The following is a 16,807-nucleotide window of genomic DNA, read 5'->3' on the forward strand; positions in this document are numbered from 1 at the left end:
ACTGCTCAGAAGCTGGAAGAGGAGAAAGTGGAGAACCTGAAGGTCTTTATCACATAAAAAATGCTCTTATGACAAGGGTAGTAATCAGTTGTTTTCCATGCCTTTATGAATAAAACAAGAAGGAAAAAAAATAGCAGGGCCAAAACCCCCCCACATTTGGGTTTGCTGTTATTTTTCTACCCAAGATGCTACTGAAGAAGAGGAGGCAATAGAATCTCTTTTAATAGCTTTTTTAAGAGCTTATTGGACAGCCATGGTGTTGATAGAGGCATGGAGGTGCTCTGTACAGCGCCTTAGTGCCAAGGAGGTGCCCAGGGGACCTTCTGAAAGCACTGTTGAAGCTTTTGTGTTGAGATTCACCCCCCCCCCCCCCAGTCTTTTCTGTGTACCCAAGTTGTACACAAATAATTCTCACAAAATGGGACCAGTGTTTCTGTAACGCAAGCTTATTTTCTGAGATAACAGAGACATCTTCCTGGGAAGGTATTTGTAACTTCATATCTTACAACCCCTCAAAAAATATAATCTTGCTTGGATGGTTTATTTCTTTAATTAATTCGCCTAGATTTCACACCAGTTTCAAAGTACTTCCTAGACCTGTTATCCCTTATTGCATTCTTCAAACTAGGCCAATTTCTGAGTGCATGCCCAGCAATGAGTAGCAGGTAGGTCATGATTTTTCCTTTAGCCACAGCTCCCACTCAGCTTGCCACATAGGGGGCAATGGCATGGTACTGTCTGGCACATTGGTGGATGCTCCCATTTAGGTGCAGTAGGAACATCTGATCCCCTCACCAACCTCACATTATGCCTGCAGGCTCCATGTCTAAGCTCAAATTGCCACCTGAGGCCAAGTGTGGGGAAGGGCCGGGTTTCCCAGTTCAACATGGAGAGGGGCCGAGGGTTTCTGCTACTGGCAGCGGGGGCAAGCATCAGCGAGCCCCCGGACACCTGCCGGGATGCCCCGTGGGCCTGGGGTGCTGGTCTCTCCCTACCATCACATGCTGCCGGGCAAAGCACAGACCCCCCCGGGCGAAGGGAAGGCAGACATTTATGTGTGTGGGGTGGGTGAATCTACTCATGGTGCTAATTATCTAGATATTTTAAATAGCTCATTTAAGTACAGCCTTAATCCCTTCCCCTTATGGAGGCAAGTTGGGAGCCCTGTCTTCTCTGCTGGGTGCTAAGCAGCACTGGCACATAGCTCTGTTCTTAACAATCTGGCTGCCACTGGCACATGCACACAAATGACAATGGTCATTAAGAATTTTTTCTTTTCCATATAATACTCCAAAGGTTATTCTTGGTGACAAGCGCTTTTCAGCTTGTGGCCAGGGCTGGCCAGGGCTCAGCAACTGCTGCTCCCATTGGTGCAGGCTGGCTCCTACACCAAGCTCAGGGCTGCAACCACTCCCTGGCAGAATTAACCCAAAAAAGCTTTTGTGTGTTTTTTTCCCCAGAAAAAAAAAGCAATTCCAGGTGAATGCTATGAGGAACGACCTGCTAACACCAAAGTGTGACGGAGGCTGGGTTGAAATTCCCTGGCTTTGAATGGTGGCACGTTCAAGCATGCCCAGACCTCCTGCATACCCTTCTGTTACTATCTATATCTAGGCTATTGTGCTATCAAGAACTGGGTGACGGTCATTCCTCAAAGGTCTTGTTACTAACCCTTTATCTCAACAGTGTCCACGTACAACAGTACCAGGTGTCCTTCAAAATGCTTTCCCAAAGCAAAGTGCTATGCTGGTGGAGACGTGCAGGTAGGCATCATCCCACCGCAGCAGTGGGCCAGGGTGGTTGAAGCCAGAGGTGGCACACGCAGCTGATGGGGGCTTCTCCTTGCAGATGGTGCTGTGAGGTGAGGTCGCATTTCTGCTTTGGGATGGAGGGTGGTGGGGGGGTCTTCCCATACCGGGGACAAGTGGCTTACAAACCAGTCCAGCAGCCCCAGACATGGAATCAAAGGAAATGTGCATCACAGAATATTTTTGTGTTTAATTTGTGCTTGTCCAGAAGAACCAACAACACAGTAATTGCCAAAAAGGTGACAAAGCTCATTCTGAGAGCTGCAATTGCCTATTCCAATGCTTAAAACCTTTGCTCAATGGCTCCAGCAACACTTCATTCTCACTGTACTGTACCGCACCCAATTCCCTGATGCCTGTGTGCTCCTGTCACTCAGCCCAGCTCACTCCAGGACAGCACCCTTCGGTCCTGGACCTAAGCCTCAGCACCTATGGGGACTGGGATGCTTCTGCACAGCGGTGGCAGCCAGCCAGCCCCGAAGTGTTGCAAGCCCCCGACCACTTTCCCCCAGCCCCTTCACAGAAGTCAAAAGCAATGGGTCCTTTCCCAGAGCCGGAGTGGGAGTACGTGTGTTTTCCTCTGGGTCATGGGCAGGCAAAGAGGGCATCCCTGGGCTTCCACTAGCGTTACGGGCTGCACCAGCCGTCTCTTTGCTGCAGAAAGGCACGTGGGGACGGTTCTAGCACAAGGCTCACTCTAAAGGGGATTTTTGGGGTCAGGGGCCCAATACAAGCGGAAAAAGACAGCCAGTGGCAATGCTGGGTGAGGAGGCAGCATGGTACCGGCCAAACCTGGGGCACGATTCCTGGCCAGCTTGAGGGGGACAGGCGAGCGATGCCTCTTTGCAAAACTGATTTTTACCCAAAGGCCGATTTTTGACTGGCATCTGTGCAGTGCAGCATTACCTGGATGGCAAAACCCGTGGGGTGCTGGAGGTGCCCCCCGTGGCAGCAGTGGTGGGAAGGCAGCCAGAGGCACCCCTCGCCCCACACCATGCATGGCCCTTAGACTATGCCCCCATGCCATGGCAAGCCCCAGGGACAAAGCAGCGCCTCTGAGCACCTCTGCTTTTCCCTCCTGATGTCAAGGTGTGTTATTTATCCTCAACCACAGCAGCGAAGGGGCCTCGGTGAGGAGCGGGGACGGAGGGGAGAGGGAGGCCGAAAGGCAAGCTTGTGCTGCCCAGAGCGTGAGGGCTGCCAAGAGAGGCCAGCGGCTGCTGTTGCAGGCTGCCAAGGGAAGCTGTCGGGAGAAACAAAGGAGAAGGAGCAGTGACAACAAAAACACCAGCAAAACCTCCCCTCTGCCGCCAGCCAGGGGCAAGTGCTGTGGGGTCCTCCCAGCAGTACCCAACCAGAGGGCTGGGGTGGAGGGGGGAGCAAACCAACCAGAGCCAGTGCGACAAAGTCCAGGCACCTGCCCAAAGGAAAACGGGAGCAAGCAGATAGCTAGACCCAAAATAAAACAAATAAAGCCTCAGCAAAAAAAATTTTAAATCCCCAAAGACACCAAACTTGCCTTTTTTTTTCAGCTTGCATATTTTTTAATGAAGTAAAAAATAAAAATAAAAGAAACACTCCACAGATGTTATCAGCCTGGCGCAGATCGCCCTCGTGCATGGAGGACACCAAGGTCCCCACGCAGTTGGCACTCATGGCAGCCAGTCCTCCCCCCGCGCCCCTCCCCGAGGTCAGCTGAAGACAGAAGCGGATGAAAAGCACATGGTGGATATAGCACAAGCAACAGAAGAACAGCACGGCAGCTCCCCAGGCCGGGCTTTACCCCGGGGTGGGTGAGCTGCCACGGGTAAAGTAAGAGCTCAACAGACTTTGTCCAAATTAAAATCAGCAATGGCAACAAACCCCGCCTATGAGAGCTGCACTTTAAACCCCCACAGATAGCATTTCAAGGGCTTTTGTAATTTTTCTTTGTGTCACACGTGTGTGCTTTGGGGTCCCCGACTGGTGGGCAGTGGTGGCGGTTGTGGCAGCAGCTGCTTTTGGTGGCTGTTGGCATGGCCAGAGGCCAGAAGGACCGGCAAGCTCGGTGGGAGCCTGGCCTGGGGGGTTCTTGCCCATCTTTTTCAGGCCCTTTCCCAAAGGCATGGTGAAGCGGGGGTAAGGCAGCAGGAGATCGGATGCTTGTTGGCTCCAAACCCAAGGGCTTTCACCCATGGTGGGCTGCCACCAGCAAAGCTCCTGCCGCTCCTCTGAGAAGAATCCTTCTTCTCTGCCTTATGTGTATACACATTTATACATAAATATCTGATAAACTTTTTGTATGAAAATAAATACCTCATCTGTGTGTTAAGGACCATCGTCAAGTCTCATCTAGTCACCTGCTATAATGTTACATCTCTTTTTCGTCCGTGACAACCTTGTTCCCACTGCTTTTTTCCTAACCTGCGGCCACCTCCTCCCTGCCTCCTGGGGCAGCAGAAAGCACTGCAGCAGGCAGAGATGTACTTTCTGGCAGCCCCTCTCTTACTCACCATCTCTCAAGGTTTGGCTTATTGTAGGGAACTTTATGAAGAAAATGTTTCCCTTTACAGCACCTGTTTCTTGATAGAAGAAATCATCTTCATCTTGAAAATACTTTACAAAGCATAACGTTTTAACATCCTCTTCCAGGGCCCTCAATTAAGAAATATGTTTCTAGATAGCACTGTTGATATAGGTATAGTTTTTATTTATTTGTATTACCAACCCAACATTTCAATTTGCAACCATTGATGTAATTTGTGACATATACTCTCGTGGTGGGTTTTTTTTTTTTCCTTAAAAAGAAATGCACTTCAATGAAAAGGATTCCCTTTTTGTCTGTCTGTTGTTCCTAAAAGGTCCTCGAGATGCTACAGGAGTCCTGACGTGGGTGGCAGTTTTTAAGCCTGTACCTTTCAATGGCCTGAAGACCACCAGCAAGATGCGGGTGCTGTGAAAACCAGGGTAGCAAATGAGTGAAAGGACAGCCACGCCACAGCTCAGGGTGGGATGGCGCTGGGAACATATGGGCATGGTATCCAGGTTTTCCTTAATTCATTTCCACCTCCGAGCAGGAGGACCACGCAGCAAACCCACCACCACCCCCCCAAGGAGCCAGCACCGCTTTCCCTGGCCCCCTCACTCCCCCCCAGGGCAGGCTATTCCTGGGTAGCCATTTCTTTATCAGTTGTAAATTAACATAATTTTCTCTCCCTGCAGTACCACAAGCTCGAAGTTAATGATACAAAGAGAAATGCCATAGTCAAAATATACATGATACATATTATATTAGAGGGTTGGGGTTTGTTTGGTTTTTTTCCCCCTCCTTTTTTTCTTAGCCCAGGCAGGTGATTGAGATGCTACATGCTCCAGCCTTTGTCACTGAATGTGTGTGTGTCTGTGTGTCTGTGTTTCTATTAAAAATATATCAGTCTTGTGATGTTCTTAAAAAAGAAAAAAATGGAAGGCGGCGAGGGAGGAAATGAGTAATAGTGAAAAAGTTCTTTGACTGTATCACAGTCTTTTGTGGCTTCAAAAAATACACATGTTCAATTCCAGCACTGATGGCAGCTTGATGCTTTAGAGTAGATTTTTAACATTTTTCTGTTTTAGTAGTAAAAAAGAAAAAAAAAAAAACCCAAGCAGCGTGCCCCCCTCCCAACCCAAAAAGCAACAAGCAAATGAAAGAAAAAAAAAGGGAAAAAAAATCAAATTCCTGATCAGCCTTCTGCAATTCCCAACCAGTAAAAATAAGAAACTGTCTCCTTACAGCGGAGGGGTGCTTGGAAGGAAAGCAGACAAGCTCCTACAGGAGAGGTGGCCTTTGGAGATGGCTGAAACTTCTTAATCTCATTGAATGGGGTCAGTGGCTGGGTTTATTCTGTTTTGTTTTATTTCAACACTTGCCATTGTTGCTTTCTTTTCTTTTGTATCATTTTGGGTGGGTTTTGTTTGTTTGTTTGTTTGATTTTTCACTCTGTGATGGATTTGCCCTTCTTGGCATCCAGCTGTCCAACCGTCTGGGCGGTGGCGGCCCCCGACGGACAGCCATCCCCTCCGGTGAAACCGCGCTTCCAGGACTGGTGTCCGGTGAGGTAATGGAGGAGGGGGTCCCTCCCCCCGGCGGCACCATCCCTCCACCGCCTAAAACCCCTTGATGTAGCAATAGGCCTCCAAGGTGGCGAAGAGGATGTACAGCAGCCAGAGGCTGACGAAGAGCAACGTCGTGGCCAGTTTGCACCCCCGGGGGCCACCCAGCTCCCCCCCGAGGTGGGGCCGCCGGCGGTAGAGGAGGACGCTGATGCAGATGAAGGCGAAGATGGTGAAGAGGGTGACGGAGAAGGCCAGGGTGCCCGCTGACACCTGGAACTCCTGCCCCTGCGATGCCCAGTAGATGGCCGCCACCGACCACGCCAGCCCGATGCCCAGGAAGACGTTGACGGCGTTGCTGCCCGTGACGTTGCTGATGGAGGCGTCGGCATACACGTCCTGAATGGCCGCAGCTTTGCTGGCGAACGTGTCTGGGGTTCGGGGAGGAGGGAAGGAGAAATCACTGGGGGTCCAACAGGAGAAATGGGCAACCCTTCATGTCTAGAGTACAAGGGAGGCTCAGGTGTGCCACTGGCCAGGTTGGGACATGGACCTCTCCTGGTGCATACCCTCCCTCCCAGGTCCAGGGACCCCATGTTGCCACCAAGCGGGGTGCAGACCTTCCCTGGGGACAGGGTGCTGTGGAGCCCATTCCCAGCATGAACCCCATCCCCATGATGGAGCTGCTCCCCTGGGGACAGGAGAGCTGCCGGAGGACTTTCCTCCCACCCCATCCCTTCCCTGTGGCCACTCCACCTGGTACTGAAGTGCCGAAGGCAACAAAGACGACAGCAGTCACTGAGTCCTTGAGGCCGATGGTGCAGCCGAAGTGGGAGGCGAGGTCACCAATGACGGCTGTGAGCATGCCAATGATGAGGATGGAGACGACGAAGCAGGCCCAGCCGTTGCAGTACTCGGTGGGGGGCACACAGGCAAACAGCACCTTCCAGAAGACCGTCAGGAAGTGCATCACGTAGTCGAAGCAGGATGGCAGGCGCTCCTCGCCGGACTCATCCTCATCCTCATCACCCGCTGCAAACAATGTGGAAAGAGAGGTCCACTGCTCATAATGGGATGGGTTCAGATTACGGGGGTGGACTGCAGCCCATGCTTGGTCCCCTGTCCCAGGGCTCCAGGGATGCCACTCTCCTGGGACAAGGCAGTGTGGTGCTGGCCATGACAGTGGGCTCAGGGCACACCAGATCCCTCAGTGACAAGGATGAGGCTTGGGGAGAGGGGTTGTGCTTCTTGGGACACCCCAGAGCCTGCAGGGCTGGGGAGTGGCAGAGCCATGAGTTGCACCCACAGTGGGGCAGCCCCATCCCCGTCCCCGTTCCCATCCACAGGCAGTCACATAGTACATAGTCAGCCGGTGGAGATCACTGTTGAGGGGCACCATGAAGTCACACAGGCAAGTGATGTTTTTGGGGGGTAAAATAGCAAGAAGTGATAGAACTGGGAAATGGGAGTGACCTCTTGGTCCCCCCACACCAGAGCACGGGCTGGTCACCAGTAGTGCCCCAGCAAGAAATTTCTCATCTGTGTGGGGGTATCAGCAGCAGCACTGCAGCCCCTCGAAGGAGTTTCCTCCTTAGCCTGGTGGGACAGGTCAGCCCCAAGGCTGGAAGCACTGCTGGTCATTGTGCAGATACAGGACAATGGAAATAAACTGGTAAAAGAGAAAGCAGGTAGGGAGCCCAGAGCAGATGGCACGAGAAGGAGAGAGATGGAGGAAGAGAGAAGCAGGCTTGCTTGCTACAAGGACGGAAGTACTGTTTCCACAGAAGCAGTTTCTCTTAATTGCTAGAAAGAAGAAAACTGAATACCCCGCACCTCTTTCACGTCAGAAGAAGCCCCTGTGGCCACTGGTGACAGCTCCCGCTCAGCTGCCTGCCGCCTGTGCTACGGCTGGGTGGAAAACAGCCCTTCGGGAAAGATGCCAAACCATCAAGGAAAGGTTCAGAAAGGCTCCCGAGTGTCATTAATGGCATGGACATGCCTAAAATGTCTGCTCCACAGCTGCCTGGCTCTGGAAGCGGTGAGCTCTTTCAGGCTCCCTGGGCAATAGCTGGCAGGTCTCCGGGCCTTTCCCTCCACCAGCTGCTGCCTCGTGGGGCAACATCTCCTGTCCACATGTGGCAACCCTCCCTACTCCCAGAGCCTCTACTGGCTGTGACAGACAGGACATTGCCCAGCAGCAGGAGCTACCTGAACAGGACAGCCCCGGACACACCAGGAGCCAGCAGCCCGGCCGGGATGGGATTTTGCTGCCTGTACGCTGCTCATCAGACCACTGAAGCATTAGGAGCACCGCCAGCAGAAGTGAAGTCTTTGAAAACTGGTGTCCTGGGGGGCTCCACACCAAAAGATGGATCTCCTGGGCTCCTGGCTAATGCATCTGCAAAAGTCCAGTATGTTTGGAGCAGAGGAGCTCTTTGGACTGGCTTTGCTGATGACAACCACACACGCAACAGCTGAGCATCACTGGCCGGGCAGACACTGTCTCCTGAGCTCAGACAGATCTCATCCCAGGCTGCACGAACCCTGTGGATGCTGGTGTGAGTGTTCTGATGTCCCCCTCACCTGCACTGACGGTAATGGCTTCCATGAACTGGTCCCTCCAGGAATGTGTCCCTACAACCAAAGCCAGGTTTGTCTTCTTAATCAGCTTGTCCACGGTGCTCTGTTGGGGGAATAAAGATGCACAGCAATTAAACTGGCTGCTAGCAGGCCAGGCTGATCTTGCAGTGCACTGTGGTCTCACTGACCCTTCCCAAACTGTTGAGGTGCCACAAGCACTCTCCTACCAGTCAGATGAGGCCATGACTGGAGCTGGGCCCACCTTCTCCCTGGACAGGCTACCCCAAACCTCACCAGAGCCTGCTTCTTTGCCACCCCTCGCTCCAGATGAGGCTCCTTTTTCCCTCGCCCCTGCCTCACCAGAGATAGCTTTGCTCTTGCCCTCTCCTGCACACTGGTTGCTTCCACTCCCAGCAGGGCTCCCTTGTCTTCCTCCCTTCACCTCTGCCTACCAGCAGCTACATCCCCTGACACTTCTTGTAGGCTTCCCCCATACTTTATTGCAATGCATACTCCTTCTCATCTTCCTGCAGCCCTTTCCCTGCACACGTGGCCACCCCAGCCTCCTCAGTTCTGCTTTCCATGGCTGCTCTTCAGTGCCACACAGCTTTCCCCTCCTGGAGGACACCTCGAACAACTACTAACCTTGAACTCATAGGACTCCTCAATGATGACTTCTAGTTTGGGATGCTCGCCAAGTATTGGTTTGCCCATCTCCGCAATCCTCTTGGCTTCCTCCTCTTCAACTGTCAGCTTCCTCTCAGCCACCTCTGTGAAAGCAAGGTCAACACCAAGCTGTAGACAGCAGCCTTGGAGCACCGGGGCACCGCGGGGGCTTGTCTGCAGGGTCTGAGCATGGGCTTCTGCAGCCCCTTCACAGCTTGCTAAGCTTGCAGCAATTTGGGGGGGCAGTGGTGGGGTGTTGGACCACAGAAACAAAGGACCAAGATTTCTTAATATCTGTTAGTCACCAAGAACATATACAACATGGTTTTAATTTATTAAAAATAAACCCAAATATTTCTTCAGCCTGCATTGCTGCTCTTGGATGACATAGGCTCTCCCACTATCCCTGCAGGAGCCACATCTTTGGGGAGACAGAGGTACCGATTCATTCTGCCATTTGGCACAAGTGTCCTTTAAGACAGCTTTTATGCCCTGGCGTGTTTTCTGGTTTGAATGAACAAGAGACAGTGTCTTTTTATTCCCTGTACCACTGAGTGCTTGATCTAATGCTCAGATGAACACACACATTCCCAATCATACATGCACACACGTACATGTTCCCAGTATTTGGAAAAACGCACAGGAAGAAGTAAGTCAGAAGCCAAGTGCGTTTTTGCTTTCATGTTACTGGGTGTTTAGTTTCTGCTGGAGGAAACTAAACCAGAACCCCAGGTCAGCAGATGCCACCATGAGGCAGGAGGGGTGCCCCGTGGGACTGCTCGGGAGGAGCGGCAAGCTGAGATGACCTTGTGTCAGGCTCACCTTGCTGATGCCCCAGCAAACCCAGGAAGGTGCCTGTGGAGGTTCTGGTTGCCTGGATGGAAAGGAGCACCCCAACCATCAGGAAGGGTGCCCTGGAACTGTCCCCAGCCCTGACCTCTCCCACCCACACACCCAAGCGCAGGCACGTGCTGATGGGCTCTCTGAAAAGCCTTGACATCTCAAGAAAGAAGCTGGGTTTCCTCTGGCTTTCCTGTGCCTGACCAGTCGGGGCATACGAGCTGCAGCACACAGCCCAGCTGAGCTGGTGCGGGAGCTGGAGCTCTGCAGAACTTGGGGGGGTATCACAAATGTAGAGCATCTTGTTCTGGCTGAGCATCTTGTTCTGAGCTGAGATGTTAGCCAAGGTTTTCAGTAGAGTTTACAAACACCCCAAGTAATGCTTCAGATGTGATTAATCCCATGTGGGCTCCAGCAGATCTCATACTCCGCACCAAATATCACACAGAAATTATGAAGTCCCAGTGAAATCTAGTTATAAACCCTGCCTTCTCTTCAGCAACCTGCCTAGATTGATTGCAAAGACTGTAAGCCTTTCAAGACCTGCAGAGTTTATAAAATATATAACTCCTGTGGCAGGTGACATTATTATAACCCATCACAGAAGCAGAAATAACTACATCCATCATCTGAAATCAATGACGTACATCAAAACCATCACTGCTTAGCTCAAAGACAGTGTACTCTGGATTTGGGACTCGCCAGAACTTTACAAATACAGGGGAGCACAGCACCTGGAGAAGGAGGTGGGCAATGCAGGATGCTGGGGGACAGGGGGGCAGCTGCAGGCAAAGGCCAAGCAAGCACAGAGGGGAGGAGGCAGCTGAGCTGAAGTGCAGAAACAGGAGTCAACCTGGACAAAATGTTCTGCCTGATGCTACACTTGGAGGCATGAAATGATGATCATCAAGAACAAGATTCAAGTTACTTATATTCACTTAAGCAGGGAGTTTTCCAAGAGAGAGATCTAGAAAGTCCAGTCTCTGCCTCTACCTGGAAGCGTATGAAGATGACAAGCTGTATCCATCGTCGAAAATGCAGGTGCTTACACACCAGTTGCCATACCATGTATGTGGCTCCCTCCTGTCTGAGCTCCACCATAACCTGAAGCACATGGAGGAGGCACCCTCAGCTCTGCAAGGCCCAGCCTGGCAGATGAGCCGAGCGTGAGCTGACGTATGCTGACAGTACTGAGCTGAGCGAAAGCACAGCAGCCATCCCAGCAGCGCTGCAAAGCCCAGACTCGGGTGCAGTCTGGCTCACTACAACCTTCACTGGGAAGTAACTACATCAGAAAGACTGCGGGTCGCAGCTGGCGGCACGGTCCCTTGGGCTCTCGCCCACTGGCTGCAGTTGCACAGCACCGAAAGCAAATGTTTGGAATCAGAGGAGCTGCCCTGAAAATGGGGAATATTGGGCATAATTTCCTCGACTTAACAACTCCAGGAGAAACAATGCAATGAACCTCAGTCCCCACTTTAGTTGATTTGACAAAAGCCTTTGGCATGGTAAGACAACACAGAGCCTCATGCAAATACTAGCTATCTAGGCAAGGCTGAGCTGCTGGCAGGTCTGTAAGCACATGCAGTGCAGAAAGCCTTCTCCTCCCTGCAGGGAGCGATATCCAACACGGCTTTATCCAAAAACCTGGTGTACAGCTCATGCTGGTTTATGTATCTGTGCCAGGCAGGACAGCATGAGACCCAAACCCCTCCTCTGAGGAGGAAGACCTCCTTCGTCTCTTCTGACTGCGACCAAGGCTGTCAGGCAGGGTGCACGGTAACCCCCATGTCCGTGGCCAGCAGCAGGACCTTCAGCTGCTGGCAGGTGGCTTTGTTGCCTCTGCAAGCCACTTGTGGCTTGCCTAATGTTTTGATGAGAATGGCAACCACTTGCCAGGCAGCTCTTAGAAGAGAGTAAATCAAGGGACGTGTCCATGTCCAGGAGTGAACAGAGAGCTCTGGTGGCTCCGGGGCTGCCTGCAGCATAAGCATGGGACTGGACACTCCACCAAAGTGAAGGGGCTGGTGCTTACCACTGCACTGAAGGGCTGTGGGACTTTTGTGCTATTTCAGAGGGCACCTTGTCAGCAGAATAAGTGCCACCAGAGGCACCTTCAAGCCCTGTGTAGGCCACTCAAGGTGAAGGGACAAGCTGACCAGCAACGGAGACCTGCAGCCTGCTGACAGCAGGTCCACTGAGACATGAATAATGGAGGCTCTGCTGTCACCACGCAGCTCTTCTGTGGTGAATACAGTGAACTAGGGCACAGAGAGACTCAGAATCACAGAATCACAGAATCACTAAGGTTGGAAAAAACCTGTAAGATCATCAATTCCAACCATCAACCCAACACCACCATGCCCACCAAACCATGTCCCGCAATGCCACATCCACATGTTCCTTGAACACCTCCAGTGATGGTGACTCCACCACCTCCCTGGGCAGCCTGTTCCAGTGTTTCACCACTCTCTCAGTAAAGAAATTTTTCCTAATATCCAGCCTAAACCTCCCCTGGCGCAACTTAAGGCCATTTAGCCTGTCACTAGTCACTTGGGAGAAGAGACCAACAGTTGCCCAAGAAGGCATGTCAAGGATGTCCTATGGGGGCAGCTGATTGAATACCACTCCCAGGCTAAGTCTTTCAATGATGTCAGCTGCTGGAGAACAGGCATAGGCAGCATCTCCAAATGGCTACCTCACGGAAATGTTAATAGAGGAAGATCGCAGGTAATGAAAAAAAGGAGGTAATTCCTTCACGCCTCATTAAAAAGCAGTCCTGTTGCAGTGAATGTGCAACAGGAAAGCAAAGCACAGAAACCTAACAAACTTCAAAGGTGCATCTGAAAACATTGAACCTGCCATTGTATTTTCACTGAGCCTCTATCCTAATGTAGGAGACAGAGATTGAGTCGTGTCAATATTGTGCTGGGTCTCGCTCAATGCACTCGTGCAAGCGAGCCACAGGTGCCACATGCCAGGCTGCTGATTGTCCTCTGAAGTTAGAGCAGTGCCATTTGTGGTAGGAAGGACAAGCTTAAGAGCCCACTTGACCTGTCTCTTGCTCCCATCTATACTCGCCATACAATTAAGGGGAGAGTTAAATACCTCCAAAGAGCAATACAAAGCACCTACATGAATCTGCCACTCCTCCCCACCTACCATTTAGGACACTTGAGCACCCTGTAACATGAATCAGTGCCAAACTCTGCAAAACACCAGACCGCAACCTGAACCTGCTCCAGGCGTGCTGGGTCTATCTGTTCCCATGGGATGCTGAGGACTGAGTTGAGCCCTGTGTGTACAGAGCCCACAGCTGAGAGGAAATAAACTCTTGCAATATCCCAATGGCAGAGCACACTCCCAATGCTCCTGCCTTTCAGGGAAGCACTTCAGCTAGCACCATGGTGCACCAGCCTGCCTTCAGAGCCGCAGGAGGCCACTGACTCTGCAGCAAGCGTGGGGCATGCTCCCACGTGGGCTATGGTAGCCACAGGCCCCCATCTCCTGAGGGACTGGGTGTAAGGACGGGGGTCTTGGAGGGCTCCTTCAGGAAGCAGGGACGGGTCATTGGTGAGGTGTGGCGCACATCACCCCAGTGTGTCAGCCTGCAAAGACGACTATCAAGGGCTGTGATAAATAAAACACAAGGGGCATGGGGGAGAGACAGGGTTTTAATTTGGAAGGTCAAGTCTGTCAAGGTGAATGCTGCCAAGCTGCAGCTTAATTATTAACTAGCCTGATTTCTGTTTGTATCAGCATCAGTACCTTCTTTTCAATGCGGATTGCACCCTGGACTCCTTGCTGTCAACCCCAATTAAGCCTGATAAGGTCTGGCTATGTCCAGCAGGAACAGCAGCTTGCCAGGACCTCCTGGGCTGCCTCCACCTCCTCCCTGGAAGGGGAAGGTGGAGAGAGAGGGGTCCCCTAAACCCTGCCTGCTCTGGTGCTCAGGTGTGTGTTACCATCAAGTGCTAGCCACCTATCTGGGCTACAGGGGCATGCACAGGCTGCTAAGGCTAGGCAAGCTGGGGCTGCTGCGCCTGGTGCTGCAGCAAGGTACTCTGCTTCTCGTGCCAGGGAGCCCATGGGTTAGACAGGAGATGCTACAAGCAGAGAGCACAAACAAGTCTGGTAAGATCAAAGGCTGGGTGGGAGGAATGAGAATGAAGTCCACTTTTGCTCAGGCTGTAGCAATGGCCACAGGCTGACACCTGCTAGGCGCTGGACCCAACACTTGCTTGCAGGAAGCAAGGAGAGGTTCTTGGTTAAACCACTCCATGTTCCCACTTATTCTGCCTCATTCAGGGTCAGTTCAGATCCTTAAAGGTAGGACAGCTGAGGGGAGCCAGGAGCTCCTAGTTATGGTCCTACCGCTGCCATGCTCTGCAGCCCTGCTGGGCATGTCCCCACCATGCTCACTCAGCCCTCTCGCTGGCACCAGAACGACTTATCCCTGCAGGGCCATCCTGGGACTCGATCTGCAACTATTTGTAAAGCACTTTCCGACCTATACATGATAGGCAGTTTCTCAGGTTCAAAATAGTGTAAGCAGATCCCCTCCTACTCTTATTTTTTCCAGGGAAAGGGGAGCACCGAGCACTGTTCCCTTATCATGCATTGCTCCTGGAAGGTAGGAACTCCACAAGTGCTTGCTAGCTCAACCTCCTTCAGACCAGGGGGACCAAATGGGAACTGGACATTGCCTGTGGCCCTCTGGACACATCATAAATCAAAGTTAGATAAAGCCCATTTCCATGGGGTAATCTGGCCACTACACCTTCTGAGCTGAAACAGGCAATGGGAAGGCCCTGTAACACCGTCAGAGAGGTAGCTACCCATCACCTAGGCAATGCTGCAGACTACCAAACAGCCACGGACCAGTTTGTATTCCCTGTAACTTGCTGAATAAATTGGATTAAAACTAGCAATGTATTCATGAAAGATTGCTGTGAAGGCCATTTCACACTCCTCGAGCTATCTTGTCTCCATCCATTTCTAGAGTGGGCATGTATCTGCATGAAGGTCAGCCCTTCTGGGGACTGCGCTGCTAGGAAGAAATTAAAAAGACAATTAAAATGGGATTTTTTTTGTTGTGGCTCAATAAAATACAATCCTGGCTAAACAAAGTAAACAGTGAGCATGAATGAGTTCCTCTCTCCAGAGCCCTGTCAAGCCGTCAGTCACAACTGGGGAAGACTGCTGGCTAAAAGACACTCTGGCTTTTGAGGTTAGCATATGGATATGCCCTTTACTGAAACACATGCACGCACACAAGCACCGGCAGCCTGGGCTGCTTTCTAAAAAGGGAGGAATCTGCTTACTTTAGCCCTGAAAGCTATTTTCGAGGCGTGATACATCCCATATACATGCCCCAGCGTCCTTAACGCTAACTCAGAAATGCTGCACATTCATGAGAGGGAGGCTAAGGCACAGGGCTGGGAACTGCGCATTATTCCACTGCCGGCTCTGCCTTGAGATTGCTGTTGACACGACTGTCCCTGACAGGCCAGTCAGCCAGCGTCTCTGCTCCCCAGTCTTTCCCACTGCAAAGTGGATCCATGAGTTTTAATGCATAAGTAGAGAAACACATTTAGAAGTATTTTCTTTGATCTGAGTGAATATGTGGAAATGAGGGTAGAGAAATATCTACCATTTAGATAATTCCTCATCCCTTTAAAGATCTGAACCTCCTAAGCCCAAAAAATTGCACGCCAAGGCTCTGCTCAGGCTTTCAGTGACTTTTGCAAAGGCTGGAAAGACCATCAGAGCAGCTCGTCCACTGCTGGCAATGGCAGGGACAACTGGAGTAGCTATGCACATTGGTATCAAATATTTACCTGTACAAAGAGTATACCGAGAGATCATTGCCGGTGCCAAAACAAAAGGTTATGCATTAGGGCAGTTAAAAAACCCCAGGTTTGACTCTCAAGTCACTCCACAGCCACCCTGTACTACTGTGGTCCTCTGCAGCCCCAACAGCTGGCATTGGACACTTGGCCAAGCAAGGCTTTCAAAAGCTCTGCACAGCCTTGCGAGCCTGGCTTGGAGAGCCCGTTCAGAGGAAACAAATGCTGAGCTGAACCCGTGCCAAAGGCTCTCCCCTGCCCAGTTACTTTGCTTCATGTAAAATTCACAGCCCCATTTACCCAGGGAGGGCTCTGCAAGGTGGGGTGGGGGCAGTGCCAGGATCTCCTATTTACCCCCAGGTAAGGGCTGCTGGGACAAAAGAGGTGTTTTCACTTGGGCTCATCCATCTGGGCATCCCAGGGCTTCTGCAAAGAGACAGGACCACTGCAGTGAGTGGCGGCCGTGCCATTGCTGGCCCGGTGGAGGCTGCTGAAGCGGTGCCACGGGAGGGCGAATGCCCCAGGGCTGTGGAGGAGAGCCAGAGAGCCCAGTGGTCCCAGGGACGCAGCCCCAGGGAAAGGGGTGCTGCCCGGGGAAAGCTGTGCGAGCTGCTCTGGGAGGGAGGGGATGAGGAGCAGGACCGACAGATTCCACTGAAATGTTCAATAATGCAGGTTTTTTACAAAGATTCCTGTGCATCTGTGTAAACTAAATCTAACATGACACGGACTAAACGAGGACGTCACTTCTCTCCCCACTGATTAGCCGCGGTTGCCGCTGAGTGACACTCCAGCACGTGCCTCTGCGGTGAGCGGAGCTCTGCTCACTGGCTGGCCGCTAGCTTGAAGTCTGCGTAGGGGCCAAGCACCACGAACTTGAACTGTGGGCCAAGCACGCACCATACGCACGGAGGGCACCCCAGCAAGGGAGGGACCCCAGGGACCACCCCTCCCAGACAGAGAGGAGGCTTTTCTTTATTAACTGGAAAGCAA

General features: G+C 51.8%; 2 protein-coding genes across 8 annotated transcripts in view; one reads left to right on the forward strand and one right to left on the reverse strand.

Moving 5' to 3' along the window:
• The window catches only part of SMOC1 (SPARC related modular calcium binding 1), a 135,039-nt gene extending 130,293 nt beyond the window's left edge, over nt 1–4,746 (forward strand). Inside the window, exon 13 of the mRNA XM_059819561.1 lies at nt 4,649–4,746. Within this exon, the coding sequence (XP_059675544.1) occupies nt 4,649–4,746 (98 nt within the window). The remainder of the gene's footprint in view (nt 1–4,648) is intronic.
• Nucleotides 4,747–5,933: 1,187 nt separating this feature from the next.
• SLC8A3 (solute carrier family 8 member A3) overlaps nt 5,934–16,807 on the reverse strand; it is a 95,214-nt gene continuing 84,340 nt past the window's right edge. For 3 of the 7 annotated variants that reach the window (XM_059819649.1, XM_059819646.1, XM_059819647.1), the window contains 4 exons: nt 9,105–9,229; nt 8,463–8,562; nt 6,636–6,911; nt 5,934–6,310 (listed from right to left, as the gene is read on the reverse strand). In XM_059819649.1, the coding sequence (XP_059675632.1) occupies nt 5,934–6,310; nt 6,636–6,911; nt 8,463–8,562; nt 9,105–9,229 (878 nt within the window). Of the gene's footprint in view, nt 6,311–6,635; nt 6,912–8,462; nt 8,563–9,104; nt 9,230–12,377; nt 12,402–16,807 lie in introns of all 7 variants that reach the window. The other 4 variants (XM_059819645.1, XM_059819644.1, XM_059819648.1 and 1 more) reach the window with 3 other exon arrangements.

Source organism: Gavia stellata, chromosome 7, assembly GCF_030936135.1.
Source record: "Gavia stellata isolate bGavSte3 chromosome 7, bGavSte3.hap2, whole genome shotgun sequence".
Taxonomy (NCBI): Eukaryota; Metazoa; Chordata; class Aves; order Gaviiformes; family Gaviidae; genus Gavia; species Gavia stellata.